At 54.5% G+C, this 20833-nt stretch overlaps 2 protein-coding genes across 4 annotated transcripts in view; one reads left to right on the top strand and one right to left on the bottom strand.

Annotated features, from left to right (window-relative positions):
- The window catches only part of PPL (periplakin), a 65088-nt gene extending 48332 nt beyond the window's left edge, over window positions 1-16756 (top strand). Inside the window, exons 9-22 of the mRNA XM_023225822.3 lie at window positions 1213-1308; window positions 3307-3429; window positions 3616-3762; window positions 4409-4560; window positions 5687-5784; window positions 5971-6128; window positions 7130-7308; window positions 7394-7532; window positions 8411-8604; window positions 9000-9150; window positions 10249-10332; window positions 11102-11218; window positions 12044-12136; window positions 13235-16756. Of these exons, the coding sequence (XP_023081590.2) occupies window positions 1213-1308; window positions 3307-3429; window positions 3616-3762; window positions 4409-4560; window positions 5687-5784; window positions 5971-6128; window positions 7130-7308; window positions 7394-7532; window positions 8411-8604; window positions 9000-9150; window positions 10249-10332; window positions 11102-11218; window positions 12044-12136; window positions 13235-15898 (4395 nt within the window). The 3' untranslated portion in view covers window positions 15899-16756. The remainder of the gene's footprint in view (window positions 1-1212; window positions 1309-3306; window positions 3430-3615; window positions 3763-4408; window positions 4561-5686; window positions 5785-5970; window positions 6129-7129; window positions 7309-7393; window positions 7533-8410; window positions 8605-8999; window positions 9151-10248; window positions 10333-11101; window positions 11219-12043; window positions 12137-13234) is intronic.
- Window positions 16757-16896: 140 nt separating this feature from the next.
- UBN1 (ubinuclein 1) overlaps window positions 16897-20833 on the bottom strand; it is a 34970-nt gene continuing 31033 nt past the window's right edge. For all 3 annotated transcript variants that reach the window (XM_023225825.3, XM_023225828.2, XM_023225827.2), the window contains one exon: window positions 16897-19168. In XM_023225825.3, the coding sequence (XP_023081593.2) occupies window positions 19119-19168 (50 nt within the window). In that variant the 3' untranslated portion in view covers window positions 16897-19118. The remainder of the gene's footprint in view (window positions 19169-20833) is intronic.

The raw sequence follows: 20833 nt of genomic DNA, 5'->3' as shown, positions 1-20833 counted from the left end.
GACACTTCCTCCAGGATGGCTTCTGGCTGGCCTCTGCCTGTGGGTCGCCTGGAGCTCAGGCAGACCCCGGAGCTGGGGGTCCTGCAAGCTGCATCTTGTGTCTGTCTGTCTGTATCTTGCTGTGTCTTGACTCTGATCCATTGACACCTCTGCCCTGAGCCCCTGGACTTCAGAAGCCCCTGTGGGGCATCAGTTTCCTAGAGTTGCTGCAACAAGTGAAAACAAACTCAGTGGCTTTGAACAACAGAAATTCGTGCTGTCAGAGGTCTGTGGGCTGTAAGTGTGAAATTAAGGTGTCTTAGGGCTTCATTCCCTCTGGAAGCTCCAGGACATGTACCTTCCTTGCTCTTCCAGCTTCTAGGGGTTGCCAGCAGCCCTTGGCTTGTGGCTGTATCATTTCAGTCCCTTCCTCCATCTTCACACGGCTTTCTCTCCCCATGTCTCCCTGTGTCCTCTCTTCTTATAAGGATGCCAGTCAATGGATTTAGGGCTCACCCTAATTTCAGAATCCTTAACTAATGACATCTGCAAAGATCCTATTCCCAAATAAGGTCGCATTCTTCCCAACCCCCACAATGTCCCCGCCAACCCCACCTGAGATGGAGTTTTGCTCTTGTTGCACAGGCTGGAATGCACTGGTGCGATCTCGGCTCACTGCAACCTCCGCCTCCCAGGTTCAGGGGATTCTCCTGCCTTATCCTCCTGAGTAGCTGGGACTGCAGGTGCACGCCACCACACCCAGCTAATTTTTGTATTTTTAGTAGAGACGGGGCCTCATCATGTGGGCCAGGCTAGTCCCGAACTCCTGACCTCAGGTGATCCACCCGCCTTGGCCTCCCAAACTGCTGCGATTACAGGCATCAGCCACCACGTCTGGCTAGGGACATGGATTTGGTGGACACTGTTTGGTCCATGACAGTGCCTTTATGCAGATTTGCTGAAGGCACCACTTTAGGCAGACACAGCCCCCACTTGCCCCTTGTGCACCGCACAGCCTGGGCATCCATACGTGGCATCCCTGTTTGGCTCCCTGACATGACCCCTCTCTCCTCCTCCCACCTCTGAGCAGAAATTGGCTACCTCTGTGGTAGCCACACCCAGAGGATGCCAGATGCCTCCCTCCCCCACCGTGCCCTAGCCCAGTATCCCAGTGGTCCCTCCCTTGGTGTCTGCAGTACCTGCCCAATGGTGACCAGCCCCTCCTTCCGGCAGGCACACATGGAGGCTGTGCACGCAGACTGGAAGGAGTACCTGAACCTGCTCATCTGCGAGGAGAGTCACCTCAAGTACATGGAGGACTACCACCAGGTACCTACCTCTCCTGGGAGTGCCCCCAGCACCAGTGGTGCTACTCTCTGAGAGCGCTCAGTGCCTGCTTGGCTCATGTGTGGCCTCGTGCTGCTTGGTCCAGGAGCCTTGCGGGGCTGCCATCCCAGGCCTGCAGCACCCATGCTTCTGATGGCGTGTGTAGACATGTCCCAAGCTTGCCAGCCCCTGTCCATCCTCCCTGGGGACCAGGGCCAGAGTCTGATTCCCCAGGTCACATGGGGTCTAGGGTGAGTGTGTGGGGTTTATAATCTTGGTAGAATCTATAATACGCATGCAGATACATAAAACAAAATTTGTTTTTTGTTTTGTTTTTGTTTTTGTTTTTGAGAGAGTCTCCCCCTGTCACCCAGGCTGGAGTGCAGTGGTGTGATCTCGGCTCACTGCAACCTCCGCGTCCTGGGTTCCAGCGATTCTCCTACCTCAGCCTCCTGAACAGTTGGGATTACAAGTGTACATCAACACACCCAGCTAATTTTTGTATTTTCAGTAAAGGCGGGGTTTCACCATGTTGGTCAAGCTGGTCTCGAACTCCTGACCTCAGGTGATTCGCCTGCCTCGGCCTCCCAAAGTGCACCCTGAGGCCCTGGCTCTGGCTGGATTACAGGAGTGAGCCATCGCACCTGGCCAGTTTGCCCTTTTTAAGTGTACAATTCAGTGGCATTCATTGCATTCACAATATTATGCAACCATCACCACCATCTACTTGCAAAACTTTCCATCACCCCAAACAGAAACCCTGTACCCTGACCAGGCACGGTGGGTCACGCCTGTAATTCCAGCACTCTGGGAAGCTGAGGCGAGTGGATCACCTGAGGTCAGGAGTTCGAGACCACCCTAGCCAACATGATGAAACCCCATCTCTACTAAAAATACAAAAGTTAGCCAGGCATAGTGGCCCATACCTGTAATCCCAGACGGGAAGCTGAGGCAGGAGAATTGCTTGAACCCAGGAGACAGAGGTTGCAGTGAGCTGAGATTGTGCCATTGTACTCCAGCCTGGGCAACAGAGCGAGACTCCGCCTCAAAAAAAAAAAAAGCAAAAAACAAAACAAAAGAAAAAAACCCTGTACTCATTAGGCAGTAAGTCTTCCATTCCCGCTGCCCCAGCCCCAGGTCACCTTTGGTCTTCTTGCTGTCTCTGTGGACTTGCCTGTTCCAGATGTTTCACATTTAGAATGAATATGAAGAATCAGTGGGATTATGCCGTCTCTGCCCTTTTGTGTCTGGCTTCTCTCACTGAGCGTGTTTTCCGGGTTCATCCGTGTTGTAGCATTTTCAGTGCTTCACTCCCTTTTATGGCGGAATCATATCCCATTGTATGGCTAGACCACTGTGTTTATCCACTCATCTGTGGCTGGACACTTGTCTGTTTCCAGAGGAATGAGAGTTCTTAAGAAGCTGCGGGTAATTCTTAGGATTGAGATGTCTGGGGAAAGCTGGATGTGGGCGACGCCGTGTCACTCCTCATTCACTGAGCTGCACGGTGGGGGCTTCAGGTCCTGTTCATGGCTGCAGCCCAGGTGCTCAGCCCAGGGGATAGCTGACAGTGACCCAAGAATTGATAGACTGAAGAACGGGCAAGAGAATTTTCGAGAACAAAAAGGGGAGGCTATTATCAAAACCTAGAAAGAAGCTATAGTAGTAAGTCTGGGTGTTCCTATTACCGAGAGAGGAATTGAATCAAAGACACCTCAAGACTTATTGGTATATCAAAGAAAATATGTCACAGAGGTGGTGGCATCTCATAGATGGGTGGGAAGGGACCTGCCTTCTCCCAGTGAGGCCCTAAGGAGCCAGCTCAGGGAGGGTGAGGCTGTCTCCACACAGAGGAGCCTCGGGCGCAGCGCATGGTCCCGTGCTGGACTCCAGGTGAACCTGAGGCGCAGCCCCACCTGGGGGATGAGCTTGAAGCCTCACACAGAAGCCCAGGTGCTTCTAGTGGTTTCCTGGCTGTGACAGAGCCACCTTCTCCCCAAGTTCCACAAAGACGTGAAGGACGCTCAGGAGCTGCTGCACAAGGTAGACTCGGACCTGAACCAGAAATACGGCCCTGACTTCAAGGACCGGTACCAGATTGAGCTGCTGCTGCGGGAGCTGGATGTGAGCGATGGCCCAGGACCCCTGCTGGCCCGGGGGGCGGGGTCCCCTCTCCACTGTGCCTACCCTCAGCCCTGGACAGACCCACCCCAAAGCACCCCACCTGCTGACCCCAGCCTCTACTAGGCGTCCTCCCACCAGGGAGAAGGCTGTTGGTCTCACCCGGGTCCCTGACCCTGTTCTCTTGAGGACCAGGAGAAGGTGCTGGACAAGTATGAGGACGTGGTGCGGGGGTTGCAGAAGCGAGGCCAGCAGGTGGTGCCCCTCAAGTACCGCCGGGAGACTCCGCTCAAGCCCATCCCCGTGGAGGCACTCTGTGACTTTGAGGGGGAGCAGGTGTGTGGGGCCAGCTCCTCTGTTCACATCACTACAAAGTCTTTGGGGTAACATGGCTGGATCTGGGGCGTCAGGCGACGTTCTCGGGAGCCTGTGCCTGTCTCCGTGGTTGGTGTCACTCTGCCAACCCTTCACCTCGTGCAGGCCGACTGGCACCCCCATGCTGCCCCCACCTTGGCTGCCCTGGCCTTGTGTTCCACCAGCTTAGCAACCCCAGTCCCACCTCAGAAGTCCCCAGCCAGGTTCTCATTGGCCCACTGAGTCACGTGTCCACCCTACACCACTCACTGTGGCCGGGGAACGCCCGTGTCCACCCTATACCAATGACTGTGGCTGGGGAATGCCAGTCTATACATTGCCCAGGTCCAAGTCACGCGTCCATCTGGAGCTTGGGAATGGAGAAGGAATGAGACCACAGGGACTGGGAATTGGGAGGGACGGTTCCCCAAAGGGAAATGGAGGTAGGTTGCTGGGCCGGCAGTCTCAACATATGTGCTCCTCCTGCATAACCCTCCCACCTCTATGGGGAGGGTCCGAGTGATGAGCCGGGGGTCCCCAGGTCCAAGAGTCCGGGGTGAGATGGCTACCGCGCTCGCAGGCCCTCAGCCCCTGCCGGGACCCTGACTGTCTGGCCTGCCCTTGCCAGGGCCTGATTTCGCGGGGCTACAGCTACACCCTGCAGAAGAACAACGGGGAGAGCTGGGAACTCATGGACAGCGCTGGGAACAAGCTGACTGCTCCGGCTGTCTGTTTCGTGATCCCCCCCACAGACCCCGAGGCCCTGGCTCTGGCTGACAGGTACACAAGGGCAAAGGCGGGAGTCTGCATGGACCAGCCCCACCCAGGGCTTCTCAGGCCCCATTCATAGCCCTGGGCATTTGGACTTAGCCTGTGGGGAGCGGGGGGTCGCTGACACTCTCCATCTGCACCCCCTTGGAGGTTCATGCAGGAGAGGGGCAGATCATGGGCCGGCTGACTTGCTGAACATGAATGTCCAGCTCTGGGCTTCGTCCAGCAAGCAGTTTCTTTCTTTTTTTTTTTTTTTTTTTTTTTTTGAGACGGAGTCTCGCTCTTTCGCCCAGGCTGGAGTGCAGCGGCCAGCCGGATCTCAGCTCACTGCAAGCTCCGCCTCCCGGGTTTACGCCATTCTCCTGCCTCAGCCTCCCTAGTAGCTGGGACTACAGGCGGCCACCACCTCGCCCGGCTAGTTTTTTGTATTTTTTTTAGCAGAGACGGGGTTTCACCGGGTTAGCCAGGATGGTCTCCATCTCCTGACCTCGTGATCCACCCGTCTCGGCCTCCCAAAGTTCTGGGATTACAGGCTTGAGCCACCGCGCCTGGCCCCAGCAAGCAGTTTCTAAGGGCCCCTGGCTCCCACACGCACTGCTCTCTGTACCTGCAGCTCCCAGCCCCTCGACTGTGGACTCAGCTGGAATAAGGGCTGCCTCCTCTTTGCTCCCAGGCACCTTCCTCCACTGCACGCACCACTTTTTATTGACTGTCATACGTGTCAGTCTCGTTGGGCTCCTTGAATTTCCTCTCTCCAGGGCCTAGTTAAGTACCTGGTGGAAGTTGGTGCCCAGGAACTCCTTGCTGAATGAGTGGATGATTCAAGGAATGCCTTCATTTATTCATTCAAGTGTTTATTGAGCACCTACTGTGTATGCTCCCTCAGAGGTAACATCTTGGTGGAGATTACTGGACAATTTTAGGTAGTAAGACGTCCTATGAAGAAGGGGGAAGGAGGAATAGTTCTGAGCCCAGGAGCACACAAAGGCCAGCACGGCAGTGCGCACTCGCTGTCTGCATCTAAGGAGCTGTCAGGTTCCTCTGGGGTGTCTGCCCAGCCAGTCTGCTGTCATGTCTCTGTGGGTGCAGGGGGTGGTGGGCTGCCCAGGTTCCCAGCTCATTTCTGTCCTCATAGCCTGGGCAGCCAGTACCGGAGCGTGCAGCAGAAGGCAGCCAGGAGCAAACGCACGCTGCAGCAGCGGTATGAGGTGCTGAAGACCGAGAACCCCGGAGGTGGGTGCCAGGGCCACTCGCCTGAGGCTCTGGGGGTGCCGGGGAGGGGCTGGACCCAGGGTATATGCTGTGGATGAGATGGCAAGGGCCTGGCAGTAGGTGGGGGGCTGGCTGCCTAGGTCCCTCCCTGGGCCTCACACCCGTGGCCCATTGTCACACCTGCCTGGGTCCTCCCTCCCTCCACAGATGCCTCTGACCTACAAGGGCGGCAGCTGCTGGCTGGCTTGGACAAGGTGGCCAGAGACCTGGACCGGCAGGAGAAGGCCATCACAGGGATCCTGCGGCCACCGCTGGAGCAAGGCCGGGCTGTGCAGGACAGTGCTGAGCGGGCCAAAGACCTCAAGGTACCTGTGGGTCAGGAGCACAGGCGGGGCCTGGGGAGCCCTGCACTGGGCCCCCTGGCTCCCTGGGGCCCCTATTCGAGGTCTTTTCCCCATGGGGTCTTGGGACATTCACTGCAGGTGTCTGACAGGGACAGCCTGCTGCATGTAACTGGGTCCCGAGTCGTGGCGGTGGCAGGGCTGCTCCCCAGTTTCCAGACCAAGGACCAGGCCGCCAGGCTCTTTCCAGACACATCCCCAGGAGAAAGAGCCAAGGCTTGCACTGCCCTGCATGGCTTGTTGATCTGACGCCTGGCACGGCACATGGGCTGTGGAATTCCACGGGACTGGGTCACCGGCTGATTTGACCGCAGACACGTTAGCTAAGAGTAGGATGGGTTGGCCCTGCTCGCAGGGCGGCGGCGAGGACAAGGTGAGCTGATGCCGGGGGCAACGTGGCAGGGCCACCACCACCCACCTCCTTTCCTACACAGTCTCCCACATCCTCAAGGCAGCCCTTTGAGGCAGGGAGTAGCACTCCAATTTCACAGAGGGGGAGCTGGGATTGGAGAAGTGCCCTAGTCCCTGATGGGGCCTCACAGTGAGGGCCGAGTCAGGGTGAGAGGATGTGGGTCTCGGGTGTAACCTGACCCCACAAGTCCCTTCCTAAGTTGCTGGGAGTCGTCACGCCCCAACCCGTGACTGGGTGGAGTCGTAGTACTCACCTCCCAGGGTTGCTGCAAAGATTATTAAACAGAAGCGTTCACATGCAGTGCTTAGAACAGCACAGGCCTGGCAGCTGCCTGGGTGCTTTTGGTGGCACCAGTCCACCGTCCACCTCAGCAGTTCCCTGGGATGCTTGTGAAAGATGCAGCCCTCAGGCTGGCGTCCAGACGCTGCATCAGAGCCCCAGAGTGTGCCAGGCCACTGTCCCTGATGTGGGAATGTGTGCCCACCCTGGCCACATCCTCGGGGAAAGGGGCTGCCCAGCTGTGTCCAAAACTGAGGGGCCCTGGTCCCCACAGAACATCACCAATGAGCTACTGCGGATTGAGCCTGAGAAGACTCGGAGCGCGGCTGAGGGCGAAGCCTTCATCCAGGCCCTCCCGGGCAGTGGCACCACACCCCTGCTGAGGACCCGGGTGGAGGACACCAACCAGAAATACGAGCGCCTGGTGCAGCTGCTGGACTTGGCCCAGGAAAAGTGGGTGGCAGACAGGCAACATGGAGGTTGGAGTGGGGTCAGGGGACCAGGTGGGTATCCCCTGATGCCTGACTGGTGTCCTCAGGGTTGATGTGGCCAACCGCCTGGAGAAGAGCCTGCAGCAGGGCTGGGAGTTGCTGGCCACACACGAGAACCATCTGAATCAGGATGACACAGTGCCCGAGAGTAGCTGCATCCTGGACAGCAAGGGGCAAGAGCTGGCGGTGAGTCTGGGGCCCGAGTCCCGGGAGTCCTTCTCTGAGCAGGTGAGGGCATCAGGCCCATCCACCCATCCCATCCGGACAGACGAGGACACCAGCATCCCGTCTCCCTGGGTTTGGAATGCCCAGTGTGCCAAACTGGGAACTGCAAATGGAGGCCCGCAGCACAAATCCGAGCTATTCACGGGATCTGTGTGACCTATGGGATTTCAGATGCCAGCATTTTAAGATCAAATATCTGCAATAGACATTGTAGTGGCACATGCCTGTAACACCAGCCATTCAGGAGGCTGGGGTGGGCTTGCTTGAGCCCCAGAGTTTAGGTCCAGCGTGGACAATGTTGCAAGCCCCATCTCTTAAAAAAAAAAAAACCACCTAACAATCCATGTTCCCAGTATCTCTTGCTGAGCAGAGCTGGCATCCTGGGCTGCAGTCCACAGGGCAAGTCACTGGGCAGAGGAGCAGCTGCCTCCTCGGCCTGCTTTCCCCTCGCAGTTGCCATGGGCCCCCTTCCCGCGTTGCCTGCCTGAGCGCAGGAAACATTCAAGTCTGTGACCCGAGGCCCCTTATTCACACTCCCATCTCACGACCCGGTTTTGCCAAGGCCTCACGGCCACTGGCAGGCTGTTCTAGTGCGGGGCCCGAGCTGCCTGCTGCAGTGTTTTTAGAAGTTAGTTTTTCGGGGCTTTGTTCATTGTAATAAAACAGAAGATGGCAGAAGTGACCCAGGTTTGAGATGGACAGAGCAAGGCTCTGGTCCCTCCTCCTTGTGGCCTTGACCACCCTCCTACAGCCAGTGGCCCGGGGGCTGTGGGGGGTATCATCGCCTGGCTCTGGAAGCTCTTGCCATAGCACTGCTGTCTCCTCCTCTGCCCGGCCAGGCCATGGCCTCTGAGTTACAGGCCCAGAAGTCCCTCCTGGGCGAGGTGGCGCAGAACTTGCAGGCAGCCAAGCAGTGCTCGAGCACACTGGCCAGCCACTTCCAGGAGCACTGCCCGGACCTGGAGCGCCAGGAGGCCGAGGTGCACAAGCTGGGCCAGCGTTTCGACAACCTGTGCCAGCAGGTGGAGCGCAGGTGAGGGGGCAGGGGGCGGTGGTCATTCTCGTTTTCTGAGAATGCGATCTAATTCCCTCTAAACAATGCTGTAGCCACGTCCCACAGACGGTGCTGTTTTTCTTTTTGGTGAGTTCGTCAGATTCTCTGACAGCCCTGTGGTCTCTCCTTTGAGTCATGATTACCTGGGTCCTGTAATCCACCATGGGCATCTCTGCAAGTCAGTGTATGTGGACTCACCTGCTTCTCCACACTCCCACCTGACATTCCCTAATTACCACCCACCCTGTGTGGGAGATACTTGGGGTATTTCTAGTTAAGTTACATTTGATTGTTTCCCACTTTTTTTTAAAAAATGAGGGCCCTGTAAGGCATCTGCTTGCTGTGGCCAAGGCCTGAATGCTTTGCCTTGGCAGGGTGCAGAGCCTACAGAGTGCCAAGGCGGCCTACGAGGACTTCCACCACGGCCGTGACCACGTGCTGCAGTTCCTAGCCAGCATCCCCAGTTACGAGCCTCAGGAGACAGACAGCCTCAGCCAGATGGAGACTAAGCTGAAGAACCAGAAGGTGAGACGGCCGCTTCTGTAGCTCCAGGCACACACTGGCTAGGGAGGGTCAGAGGTCAGCAAGCCCCTTGCTGGGGAGCGCCAAGCTTTTGGGAGGTGGAGCAGGGCAGAGGCTTGCCACAGCTGGGTCCTCCCTGGGCCTCAGCTCTCAGGCTCTCAACACCCAACCCTCTGAGAACAAGAACCGAGTGTGCCGCTCACCTCTCCCAGCTCAGTGCCTGGTGCAGAGTGGGCGCCTGGCGTGGACTGGCTATCTGAGTGAGCAGCTACAGAATGAGGAGCCACGTTTGTGGGGAAAATCCCATTTCCGAAGTTGGGACTCCGGCCTCCCCCAGGCCCAACACAGTGCCTTGGGGTGAGGGAAGAACGTGGGAAGCCAAAGGCTGAGATGCAACTCCCAGGTCCACCCCATCAGCCACATCCCCACTTTGGAAACTTTACTTTCCTCACTCATAAGCTGGGGGTCATGATGCTTACCTTCTGGCATCACTTGAAGATTAAATGAGATAATCTAAGTCAGAGAGCAGAACAGTGTCTGGTGGTCCAGACCATCAGTTAACATTTGTTTCCTAGCAGAGATAATGATCTTGGCCCTTCACAGAGCCTTAGAACTGCCTTTTATGGCCGGGTACAATGGCTCACGCCTGTAATGCCAACCTTTTGGGAGGCCGAGGCAGGCGGATCACGAGGTCAGGAGTTCAAGACCAGCCTGGCAACATAGTGAAACCCCGTCTCTACTAAAAATACAAAAAAAAAAAAAAAAAAACACTAGCCGGGTATGGTGGCAGGAGCCTGCAGTCCCAGCTACTTGGGAGGCTGAGGCAGAACTGCTTGAACCCAGGAGGCTAAGGTTGCAGTGAACTGAGACTGCGCCACTGCACTCCAGCCTGGGCAATGCAGTGAGACTCTGTCTCAAAAAAAAAAAAAAAAAAAAAAAAGCCTTTTGCACTGAACAAAAATGTACATCCAAGGGAGCCATTCATCATACTTTGTGCTACAGAGGAATAAATTCAGATTCTGAGATTTCCAGCTACTTCATCCACGTTTGCTTTTAAAATTTTTTTCCGGTTCGTTTTGATTTTTAAACTGTGTTTTACAGAACCTGCTAGATGAGATAGCAAGTAGGGAGCAGGAAGTACAGAAGATCTGTGCCAATTCCCAGCAGTACCAGCAAGCTGTAAAGGTGAGCCGGGAAACTTCTGCCTGAAGCACAAACAGCAGGGGCCTCGTTCCTCCGTCCCCTGGTCAGAGAAGCAGCAAGCACCAGCCTTGGCACATGTGGGTGGAGCTGGCCATCTGGCGGCACTGCTGGCTGCTGTGCAAACTGGCACAGGCTTTTGGGAAAATAGCATGGTACTAGACATGGAATGCCGTAAAAGGGTTTTATACTCTGAAGCAGTCAACTCTTTGGGGGAATGTATCCTTAAGGAAAAAATACAAAAAAAAAAAAAAAAAAAATTGCAGGATAAAATTGTTGCAACAGCACTAATTACAATAGCAAAACTAGTAAGCTGGAAAGGACTGGTGTCCAGTGGAAGGGGAAAGCTGCGTGAAGCAGCACACACCCCCTTGCTGGATTATAAAGTCTGCAAGCTGGTAAACATGAGAAGAGGTGGTGGCAAGGTGAGACAGGGTGATGGTACAATGTTAAAAGCAGCAGCAGCAGGTGAAAATCTCTAGGCATGTAGGAAGGTCGGGAGGGGAATTCGGGGGGTGCTTTTTCTTGTCTTATATGTTACTGAGTGATGGAGCTATGTACTGCTGAGGTATCGGTAATTCTCAAAACCTCCTGGCAATCACTACAGGGTGCAGCTGTGAGGAAGACGCATGCAGATTAAAAAACCAGCACATGGCACAGGGCCAGTCTGGGTCAGCCGGAAGGGGCACAGAAACATGTCTGTCTCTTCTCACCTGTTTTGATCTACCCTCTGCCATGTCTCTCACGCATGCAGGACTATGAGTTAGAAGCAGAAAAACTACGGTCTCTTCTCGACTTGGAGAATGGAAGGAGCAGCCACGTGAGCAAGAGAGCCAGGCTCCAATCTCCCGCCACCAAAGTGAAGGAAGAGGTGAGTTCTGTGGGCCGGGCGGCCTCGGGACTGAGGTGGAGGCCAAGCTGCCCTGCTCCCCAGGGAGCATGGTGTCACGCGCTGGCTTCAGAGATGCACACACAACAGGGAAGCCACTGAGAGCCCTCCTGCGTGCAAACAGGTTTGGTAAGAGAAGGTGAGGAACTTGTTCTAGGGCAGTGACATCGATATGCCTAGAAAGACAGCAAGGCTGGGCGCAGTGGCTCGCGCCTGTAATCCTAGCACTTTGGGAGGCCAAGGTGGGAGAACTGCTTGAGCCCCCCAGGAGTTTGAGACCAGCCTAGGCAACAAAGCAGGACCCCCTATCTACAAAAAAATTAGCCAAGAGTGGTGGTGCACACCTGCAGCTGCTTGGGAGGCTGAGGAGGGAGGATCACTTGAGCCCAGGAGTTCAAGGCTGTAGTGAGCTGCAATCACACCAGTGCACTTCAGTCTGAGTGAGAGAGATTCTGTCTTTAAAAAATAAAAACTTTTGAAAACACAGCTGAACAGAAGTGTCAGGGTCAAAGCCATGGATCTGGGAAGTTCCTCTTTTGCTCAGTAAGTAGAGTGGAGGGCTGATATTAGTCCCTTGCACACACAAGAAAGAACACTGGTGCTCAAAGTCAGTATAGTCAAGACCCTGGTCTGGATCTTCTGCCTCGAGATCCAGTTTTTTCTCCACCACTGAGACTATAGCAAGAGCTATGCCTCTACCTCCAAATTCCATTCTTCTCAAGAACCACGCCCACGCTCTCTAGCTCTCTGTTGCTTACCCTGTTGACACCTGTTTGTTGACCGCTCTCCTAAACCTCTTCTCTGCAGGAAGCAGCACTTGCCGCCAAGTTCACTGAAGTTTACGCCATTAACAGACAGAGGCTGCAGAATCTGGAGTTTGCTCTGAATCTCCTGAGACAGGTAACTGATCTTAGTAAGAAATCCTACTTCAAGCTGTGCTAACAGGTGACAATACAGACTCTGTCTCAGAGAAATGGTCTGTGAATTGATGGGAGTGTCCCCTTGCTAATCTTTCTGGGCAGGACCAGTGCAAAGACTGGCCCGAGCCAATGCTTCTACTGACATGAGAACTTACTCAACTCAATAAACATCTGCTGAAAGTGAATGCTATTTTCAGCTAGACATGGTGGCTCACACTTGTAATCCCAGCACTCTGGGAGGCCGAGGCGGGCGGATCACCTGAGGTCAGGAGTTGGAGACCAGCCTGGCCAACATGGTGAAACGCTGTCTCTACTAAAAATACAAAAATTAGCTGGGCATCATGGCGCATGCCTGTAATCCCAGCTACTCAGGAGACTGAGGCAGGAGAATTGCTTGAACCCAGAAGGTGGAGGTTGCAGGGAGCTGAGATCGTGCCACTGCACTCCAGCTGGGCAACAGAGCGAGACTCTGTCTTTTAAAAAGAGGAGATAAAAAAAAAAAAAAAGAAAGCAAAGAAAATGAATGTTATTTTCTGAAGTCCATGATATTTATGACAGCATTGTTTGTAATAGCAAGACACTGGAAGCAGTTCACTCTTCATCAGCAATGGGCTAAACTGCGGTCTGTCCAGAGAGTGGAAACTACGCTGCTGGTAAATCCTGAAGCAGTACTCTCTGTGCGGAGCTGGAATGAGCTCTGTCAGTGCAGTCAGCGGCAGGGCCCACAGCAAGAATACCATCTGTGCAGGAAAGATAAACACATGGTGCATACTACAGACAGACATGCTTGTGTGAGCACAGACAGACAGACACGCCCTAGGAAGGGGACCAGAGGTGGGAGACCATGGTTTCAGTTTAAACTCCTCCACAGCTCAAAACTGTTTTACCTAATTAAAAACACCCCAAACTAGTTGTCTGATCATTTTTGAAAGTAACCCTAGAACTCTACAACGGACATGAACTGGCGCTGAGGGAGTCCCTTGGGGATCACAGGATAGCCACTCTGACCAGCTGGGGACAGGCCCCACATGTGCTGCCAGAGCCTGGCTTTAACCTTGTCTTGTCTTCTCCATCACAGCAGCCGGAAGTCGAAGTGACCCACGAGACCCTGCAAAGGAACAGGACAGACTCTGGAGTGGAGCAGGCGTGGAAGATCAGGAAGCAACTGGATGAGGAGACTGAGCGGAGGCAGCAGCTGGAGAACGAGGTCAAGAGCACCCAGGAAGAAATCCGGACCTTGAGGAATCAGGGGCCTCAGGAATCGGTGGTGAGGAAGGAGGTGCTCAAGAAGGTGCCGGATCCCGCACTGGAGGAGAGCTTCCAGCAGCTGCAGCACACGCTGGCGGAGGAGCAGCACAAGAACCAGTTGCTGCAGGAGGAGCTGGAGGCACTGCAGCTGCAGCTGCGTGCCCTGGAGCAGGAGACCAGGGATGGGGGGCAAGAGTACGTGGTCAAGGAGGTCCTACGCATTGAGCCCGACAGGGCCCAGGCGGGTGAGGTCTTGCAGCTGCGGGAGGAGCTGGAGGCACTGAGGCGGCAGAAGGGCGCCCGGGAGGCAGAGGTGCTCCTCCTGCAGCAGCGTCTGGCCGCCCTGGCCGAGGAGAAGAGCCGGGCACAGGAGAAGGTCACCGAGAAAGAGGTGGTGAAACTGCAGAATGACCCCCAGCTGGAGGCAGAGTACCGACAGCTGCAGGAGGACCACCAGCGCCAGGGCCAGCTCAGGGAGAAGCAGGAGGAGGAGCTGAGCTTCCTCCAGGACAAGCTCAAGAGGCTGGAGAAGGAGCGGGCCATGGCCGAGGGCAAGATCACCGTCAAGGAGGTGCTCAAGGTGGAGAAGGACACAGCCACCGAGAGGGAGGTCAGCGATCTCACCCGCCAACACGAGGACGAGGCTGCCAAGGCTCGCGCTAGCCAGAGGGAGAAGACGGAGCTGCTCCGGAAGATACGGGCCTTGGAGGAGGAGAATGCCAAAGTGGTGGTGCAGGAGAAGGTGAGGGAGATCGTGCGGCCAGACCCCAAGGCGGAGAGTGAGGTGGCCAACCTCCGCCTGGAGCTTGTGGAGCAGGAGCGAAAGTACCGGGGCGCCGAGGAGCAGCTCCGGAGCTACCAGAGCGAGCTGGAGGCCCTCAGGAGGCGAGGCCCCCAGGTGGAAGTCAAAGAGGTGACTAAGGAAGTCATTAAGTACAAAACTGACCCCGAGATGGAGAAGGAGCTTCAGCGGCTCAGGGAGGAGATCGTGGACAAGACCAGACTGATTGAAAGGTGTGATTTAGAGATCTACCAGCTCAAGCAGGAAATCCAGGCCCTGAAAGACACCAAACCCCAGGTCCAGACCAAAGAGGTGGTCCAGGAGATCCTCCAATTCCAAGAAGACCCTCAAACCAAGGAGGAGGTGGAGTCTCTGAGGGCAAAGCTCTCAGAGGAGCAGAAGAAGCAAGTGGATCTGGAGAGGGAGAGGGCCTCCCAGGAAAAGCAGATCGCGCAGAAGGAGGAGGAGCTCTCGCGGGTGAAGGAAAGGGTGGTGCAGCAGGAGGTAGTCAGGTACGAGGAGGAGCCAGGCCTGCGGGCCGAGGTGAGCGCCTTTGCTGAGAGCATCGACGTGGAGCTGCGACAGATTGACAAGCTGCGGGCAGAGCTGCGGAGGCTGCAGCACCGGCGCACCGAGCTTGAGCGGCAGCTGGAGGAGCTGGAGCGCGAGCGGCAGGCCCGCAGGGAGGCCGAGCGCGAGGTGCAGCGGTTGCAGCAGCGGCTGGCAGCGCTGGAGCAGGAAGAAGCTGAGGCCCGTGAGAAGGTAACCCGCAAGCAGAAGGTGGTGCTGCAGCAGGACCCGCAGCAGGCCCGAGAGCATGCCCTGCTCCGACTCCAGCTGGAAGAGGAGCAGCACCGGCGACAGCTCCTGGAGGGTGAGCTCGAGCCCCTCCGGAGGAAACTGGCTGCCCTGGAGAAGACGGAGGTCAAGGAGAAGGTGGTGCTTTCCGAGAGCATCCAGGTGGAGACGGGGGACACCGAGCAGGAGATCCAGAGGCTCAAGAGCAACCTGGAGGAGGAGAGCCGCAGCAAGCGCCAGCTGGATGTTGAGGTGAGCCGGCTGGAAGCCAGACTTTCGGAGCTGGAATTCCATAACTCCAAGTCATCCAAGGAACTAGACTTTCTAAGGGAAGAGAACCACAAATTACAGCTGGAGAGGCAAAACCTGCAGCTGGAGACCCGAAGGCTCCAATCGGAAATTGACATGGCAGCGACGGAAACACGAGACCTGCGCAACATGACCATGGCGGACTCTGGGACCAACCATGACTCCAGACTATGGTCCCTGGAGAGGGAACTGGATGACCTCAAGAGGCTCTCCAAGGACAAAGACCTCGAGATCGACGAGCTGCAGAAACGTCTGGGCTCCGTGGCTGTCAAGCGGGAGCAGCGGGAGAACCACCTGCGGCGCTCCATCGTAGTCATCCACCCCGACACAGGCCGCGAGCTGTCCCCGGAGGAAGCCCACCGCGCGGGGCTCATCGACTGGAACATGTTCGTGAAACTCAGAAGCCAGGAGTGCGACTGGGAGGAGATCTCGGTGAAGGGTCCTAATGGGGAGTCCTCAGTAATACACGACAGGAAGTCTGGCAAGAAGTTCTCCATCGAAGAGGCCCTGCAGAGCGGCAGGGTGACCCCTGCTCAGTATGACCGCTACGTCAACAAGGACATGTCCATCCAGGAGCTGGCGGTCTTGGTATCTGGGCAGAAGTAGGCACAGCTCTTGTAACTCTTCGTAGCGGCAGATGCTGGTTCTCCTCCGACGCTGTGACCTCCCTGGTGTCGTCTTCTCCCTAGCCCTGGTGTAGGCCAAGCATTTTATACACACCCTTGCTGCCAGGCTGCTCAGAGTCCAGCCCACATATGGGACGGGCACTGGCTGAAGACAGGCAACTCTCGTTCCAACCATCCTTCACCCTGAGTGACCCACTTCATCCTCCAATGATTGGACAACTGCGATGCCTTTTCCTATACACTCCCAGCACCAAACTCCTCGTGACACCTGCACACAATCTGAAAACCACTAAAGCACAAGCCAACCACAGCAGCCAAGCCTGCTCCATGCAGCATGGGTACTGGTGGCACACCAGTGACACTGCCCCACAAAGGCCTGGGCCCGTGGGGGCTGCTGCCTGGCACGACATCTCTCCAGATTTCTGGCTTAAAACCAAGTTTCCATCAGAGAAGCCTCCTCAGTAGTTACTCTGCTCATGAGACAGATCTGGGCTCCAAGCCAGCAAAGGTGAACAGAAACCACAAGTGTCCAGGCCTCGGTGCTAGAGTGGACGTTAATTGTCAGCCAGACGGTCCCAGCACCCCCAGAGAATGTTTCACAGTTCTGGCATTTAAATCCTTTGATAGTGGATCGTGTTGCTGTTAGCCTTAGTTTCAGTGCTTTACAAGTCTCGCTTATTATCTCATTGGTATTTAGGTATACAAAACAGTTGAATATTCACCACGCGAGTTTCTGGTTCTCTGTATTGCATGTAGAACATAAGAAAATGGGAAGTAATAGGGAACTTTATTTATAGCATGAAAATAAACCTGGTGGCTGGAGTCTACTTTTACGGTCCACGTGTTTCTTCTTTTGCATGCAAGGCTTATTTCCCCCACTCCCTCTTGGCTTTCAGCCAAAATGGATATTCCATATATAACAGCTCCTACAGGAGGTACTACTTCCACAGGGTAGAAAGAAAAGAGTGAGAAAAAATGTTTTGGAAACCTTGAAACAATTTATTGAATCACTTTATACAAGATTAACAATCTCCACACCACCCCTAACACCAACATAGTTGCTGCACAAAAGCCACAGCCCCTCTCACACATAAGAAACGGCCACGCCCGGTAAGTGCTCAGAGACTTTCGCCGCACCAAGGAAACCCCTGCAGCCCCCAGACCCCGAGGCCGCTCTGCCCTACCCTCTGCTGCGGCCTCGCCTGTAGATCTGCCTTGCCATGGCTGTTCAGTCATTCGCTCTTTCATTACCACAAATAAAGCATAAACAAAAAGAAATCTCAAACTCCCCATCAAAGAAACGTTTCCCTGAGGCAAGAGGCATCACTAGATTCCTAAAAATGAGGGTATTCTGCTCCAGCTGCGCGCGCAATGGTACATGGGGAGGAGGGAGCACCAAAGGGAAAGGAAGGAGGGGCTGGGACCTGGGTGTTTATGGGCAGAGAAGCCTGGAGAGTCCCTGCTCAGCCTCCACTGCCGGCCTCTGCTTGGCTTTGAGCTCAGCAATACAAATCTCTTCTTTGGCTCTTTTGCTACTACCTAAGACTACTCTGTAAACAAACTGGAAATCCAAGTTGCAAAAAATATATATAATAAAGGGATAAGGAATCCACTTAGCCCAATGTGAAACACAGATTGGTTCTTATGTAAAAAAGGAGTCAGAGCAGAGGCCGGGCCAAAGGGCGGACAGAGGTCTTGCTCCTTGGGAAACCAGGAAGGCCAGTAAACCTCTGAATGAAGGAGGAGTTACTGGGCGCTGTACCCCGGCAGTCAGGAGCCAAGAGCGATCCGTTTTCCCCCAGGTGCACGTGCTGGGGACACTATACTCTCAACGTGCCTGAGATCACTTAGCTGGAGCAGTCAGTTCAGACTCACCTTGTGGCAAAGACCTCACAGGACAGGCAAGTGCCCTCAAAATCCTTGTGAAAGAGCCACTGGTTGAGTGGTGACTTAGGAGCTCTGCAGTAACTGTCCTAGTCTCTCTGATCCACTCCTCAAGCTCTTCCGCACATCATCCTTAAGTCGACACATAACCCCACTGCCTGGAGGGCCCCAGGACTTCAAGGCCTGTTGCTACCTGGCAGACACTTCACAGAGGCCTGCTTCTGCCGCACTGCCTACGAATGATTCCTAAGAAGACAAACTGGAATGTCTATCTGTGACTCGGGACCCCTGGTATCCCTGACCCTCAGAAAGATGAAGGGCTTTGGGCTCTGCAGTCCAACTCCACAAACTCTGGAAAAGCAAAATGGGAGCCCTGGCTACACTGGGACTTGGAATTTGGGGGCCCAGACACCCTTCTAGTCAGGACGGCACAGATAATGATGTGCACGTGTAAAAAACTCAAAACTGGCTTTGCCTTGAATACAGACGTATCTTTAAAAAGGTCTTCACCTCAGAGCCACTCAGAGGGCTGAATGGACCTGTGTGGTCGAATTCTGCTCCACCATAAAGGCACCGGAATTGTCTTCCTATAACATGATGTGTGAAGAACAGTCCCCTTCTATCCAATGCATTTCATGGTAATGATGAAAACTGAGCCCAAAATAGGTGTCTGTAAAAATCCTGTCACAATTGTTGAATCTACAAAGGTCTTTTCTCTAAAAGAGCTTCATTGTCATGTTCCGAGGAGACACTGGCCCCCACAGTGCGCACACCCTAGGTGTTCCTAGTATTTTGCAGGGACAGTGCAGGTCTCCTAGCTGTGGCTCTGGCCTGGGTTTTGTTCTCTTGAGCACACAGCCTGGGGATGAGGTGGCACTGTGACCATCCAGGGAGCTTACTGCGGCCAGAAGGAGCCCCTGAGCAGTGGGGTGCTCTGAGGTACTCTGACCAAATGCCAGGGGGTCAGGCAGATTCACCCGCAGGTGTGCCAACTGCTCTGCCACCAGAGCCTGTAAACACCACGCCTCCCACCATGGCTCGGCACATGGCCCAGCCTAGAGCTGCCCCTCTAACAACCGTCTAGCAACAGAGCCACAAGGCCCAGAGCACAGGATAGTCTGCACCTCCTGAGCAGCGAGGACCCAGCTCCCTCCGTGGGAGGCATGTCAGAAGTGCCAAGAAGCGCTCCACTGAGAACTCACGCTCCTCCAGAAGAACACCAAGCAGCAGAAAGGGCGCAGTGAGTGTCCATCCTGGGAGACCTGCACGTTCTGATTCCACCCAGACCCAAGTGGCAAGCCTTGCCTCTGAAGCGGTCACAATTTCCGTGGTACAGCAGGCCCTTTCCCGTGAAGCTGAGAAGCACCTGGAAAAGAGTAAGAAAAATTAGAACACAAGTTTTTCAGGCTCTCTGATTTCCTTAAGGCAGTAGTAACAAAACTTCAAGGGAAACATCGAAATAGCAAAAGTCACCAAATGCTGAGTGTTCCAGAGCTCAAACAAGCCACGAGACACGAGCCAGTGGTTATTCGTGTACACTGCTCCTGGCCGCAGCCTGCAAGCACACTAGCACTGTGAAGGCTGGTGGTCACTCAGCACAGTGTTCCCAGAAGAGCAACTCTGCTACGCAACTTGGGTTACGTCATCTCAGGCTACAATTGCCATCCCGAGGCAAGGCCTGACGATTACATAGAACTCAAGGCAGCAATGATCATTCAGTCTCTTACCATCAAAAGACCCTCAGGTCCTGTAAAGACAAATTCAAAGGACTAGCATTCTCAGTCCACAGAAGAAAGGAAAGCAATGCAGACACAAGTCACACAGCCGAAATGCGCAAATCGCTTCTCACTTGTATCTCATGTCATCCTAGCAGCTGAAGTCCATCTAAGGAAGTGAGAGAAGCTCACATGGATAACCGTTTTGGTATAGTTGCTTTTCTGATTCACTTTCTTTTTCCCCGAACTTTTAAACTGATTAAAAAACCTTTTTTTTAAGAGATGAGGTTTCACTATGTTGCCCAGACAGCAGCTATTCACAAGCATGACCACAGCACACTATACCCTCTGATTCCTGGGTTCATGCAATCCTCCTGCCTCTCAATGCCACCACATCCAGACTCTGACAGCCTTAAACAGTTTTAAAAACTGACACATAATAATGATACATATTTTATGGGGTACACAGTGATGTTTTGACACCTAACACGTGTAGTGTCAGGTTAGGGTTATTAGCATATCCATCACCTCAAATGTTTTTCATCTCCTCTTGTTGGGGACATTCAATATCCTCCTCCTCATTGAGGCTATATACTACTGGGGGTAGCTGAGACTACAAGCACATGCCACCACACCTGGCTAATTTTTTTCTTTTAATGTAGAGACAGGGTCTTGCCATGTTGCCCAGGCTGGTCTTGAACTCCTGGACTCAGGCAATCCTCCTGCCTTGGTCTCCCGAAGTGCTAGGATTACAGGTGTGAGTCACCGGGTCCGGCCTCAATTACTTTGCTTTTCTGAGAGCAACGTTCCTGAGAGTAAGCAGAGGCAGGGCAGCCTGACTTTGGAAAGACCCCTGCTCTTACCAAGCTGGCTCTGCAGCCTCTAGTTTGTAGAGAAGTCACTGCACTTTACTTCTCCTCCCAAGGAAAGGAGGAGTCACTAGTGTTGTAGGCTTAACCCCTCAAAGCAGCACAATTTCCACTGTGGAGATAACCAGATTGAGTCTTGCCCCATGTGGTCTCTGGCGTTTACTATAATGCCATGGTGCCAGGGAGCCACAGCACATCATGAGGCGGATGTAACTTGGGAGACGTGCAGCATAGAGGGTCCTTACTTCCACCTGGCACCAGTTCACCAGGGTTACCTCAGCTGTCTTCCATGAGAGTGGCTCTCCCCTTATCCAAGTAGCACCCTGGTCATGTCTGAAGCAGGTCTACAGTAGGAAGAATGCTAGGTCAAAGCCGAGACACCAGGAGACTTCCCATGCCAGAATTCCAGGAGGTGTACCCAAGAATCGCAGGCTTGGGACAGGGTGA

The sequence above is a fragment of the Piliocolobus tephrosceles genome, chromosome 17 (genome assembly GCF_002776525.5).
Source record: "Piliocolobus tephrosceles isolate RC106 chromosome 17, ASM277652v3, whole genome shotgun sequence".
Classification (NCBI taxonomy): Eukaryota; Metazoa; Chordata; class Mammalia; order Primates; family Cercopithecidae; genus Piliocolobus; species Piliocolobus tephrosceles.
Note: the sequence above shows the minus strand (reverse complement) of the source record. Positions and strands in the feature narration are given on the sequence as shown.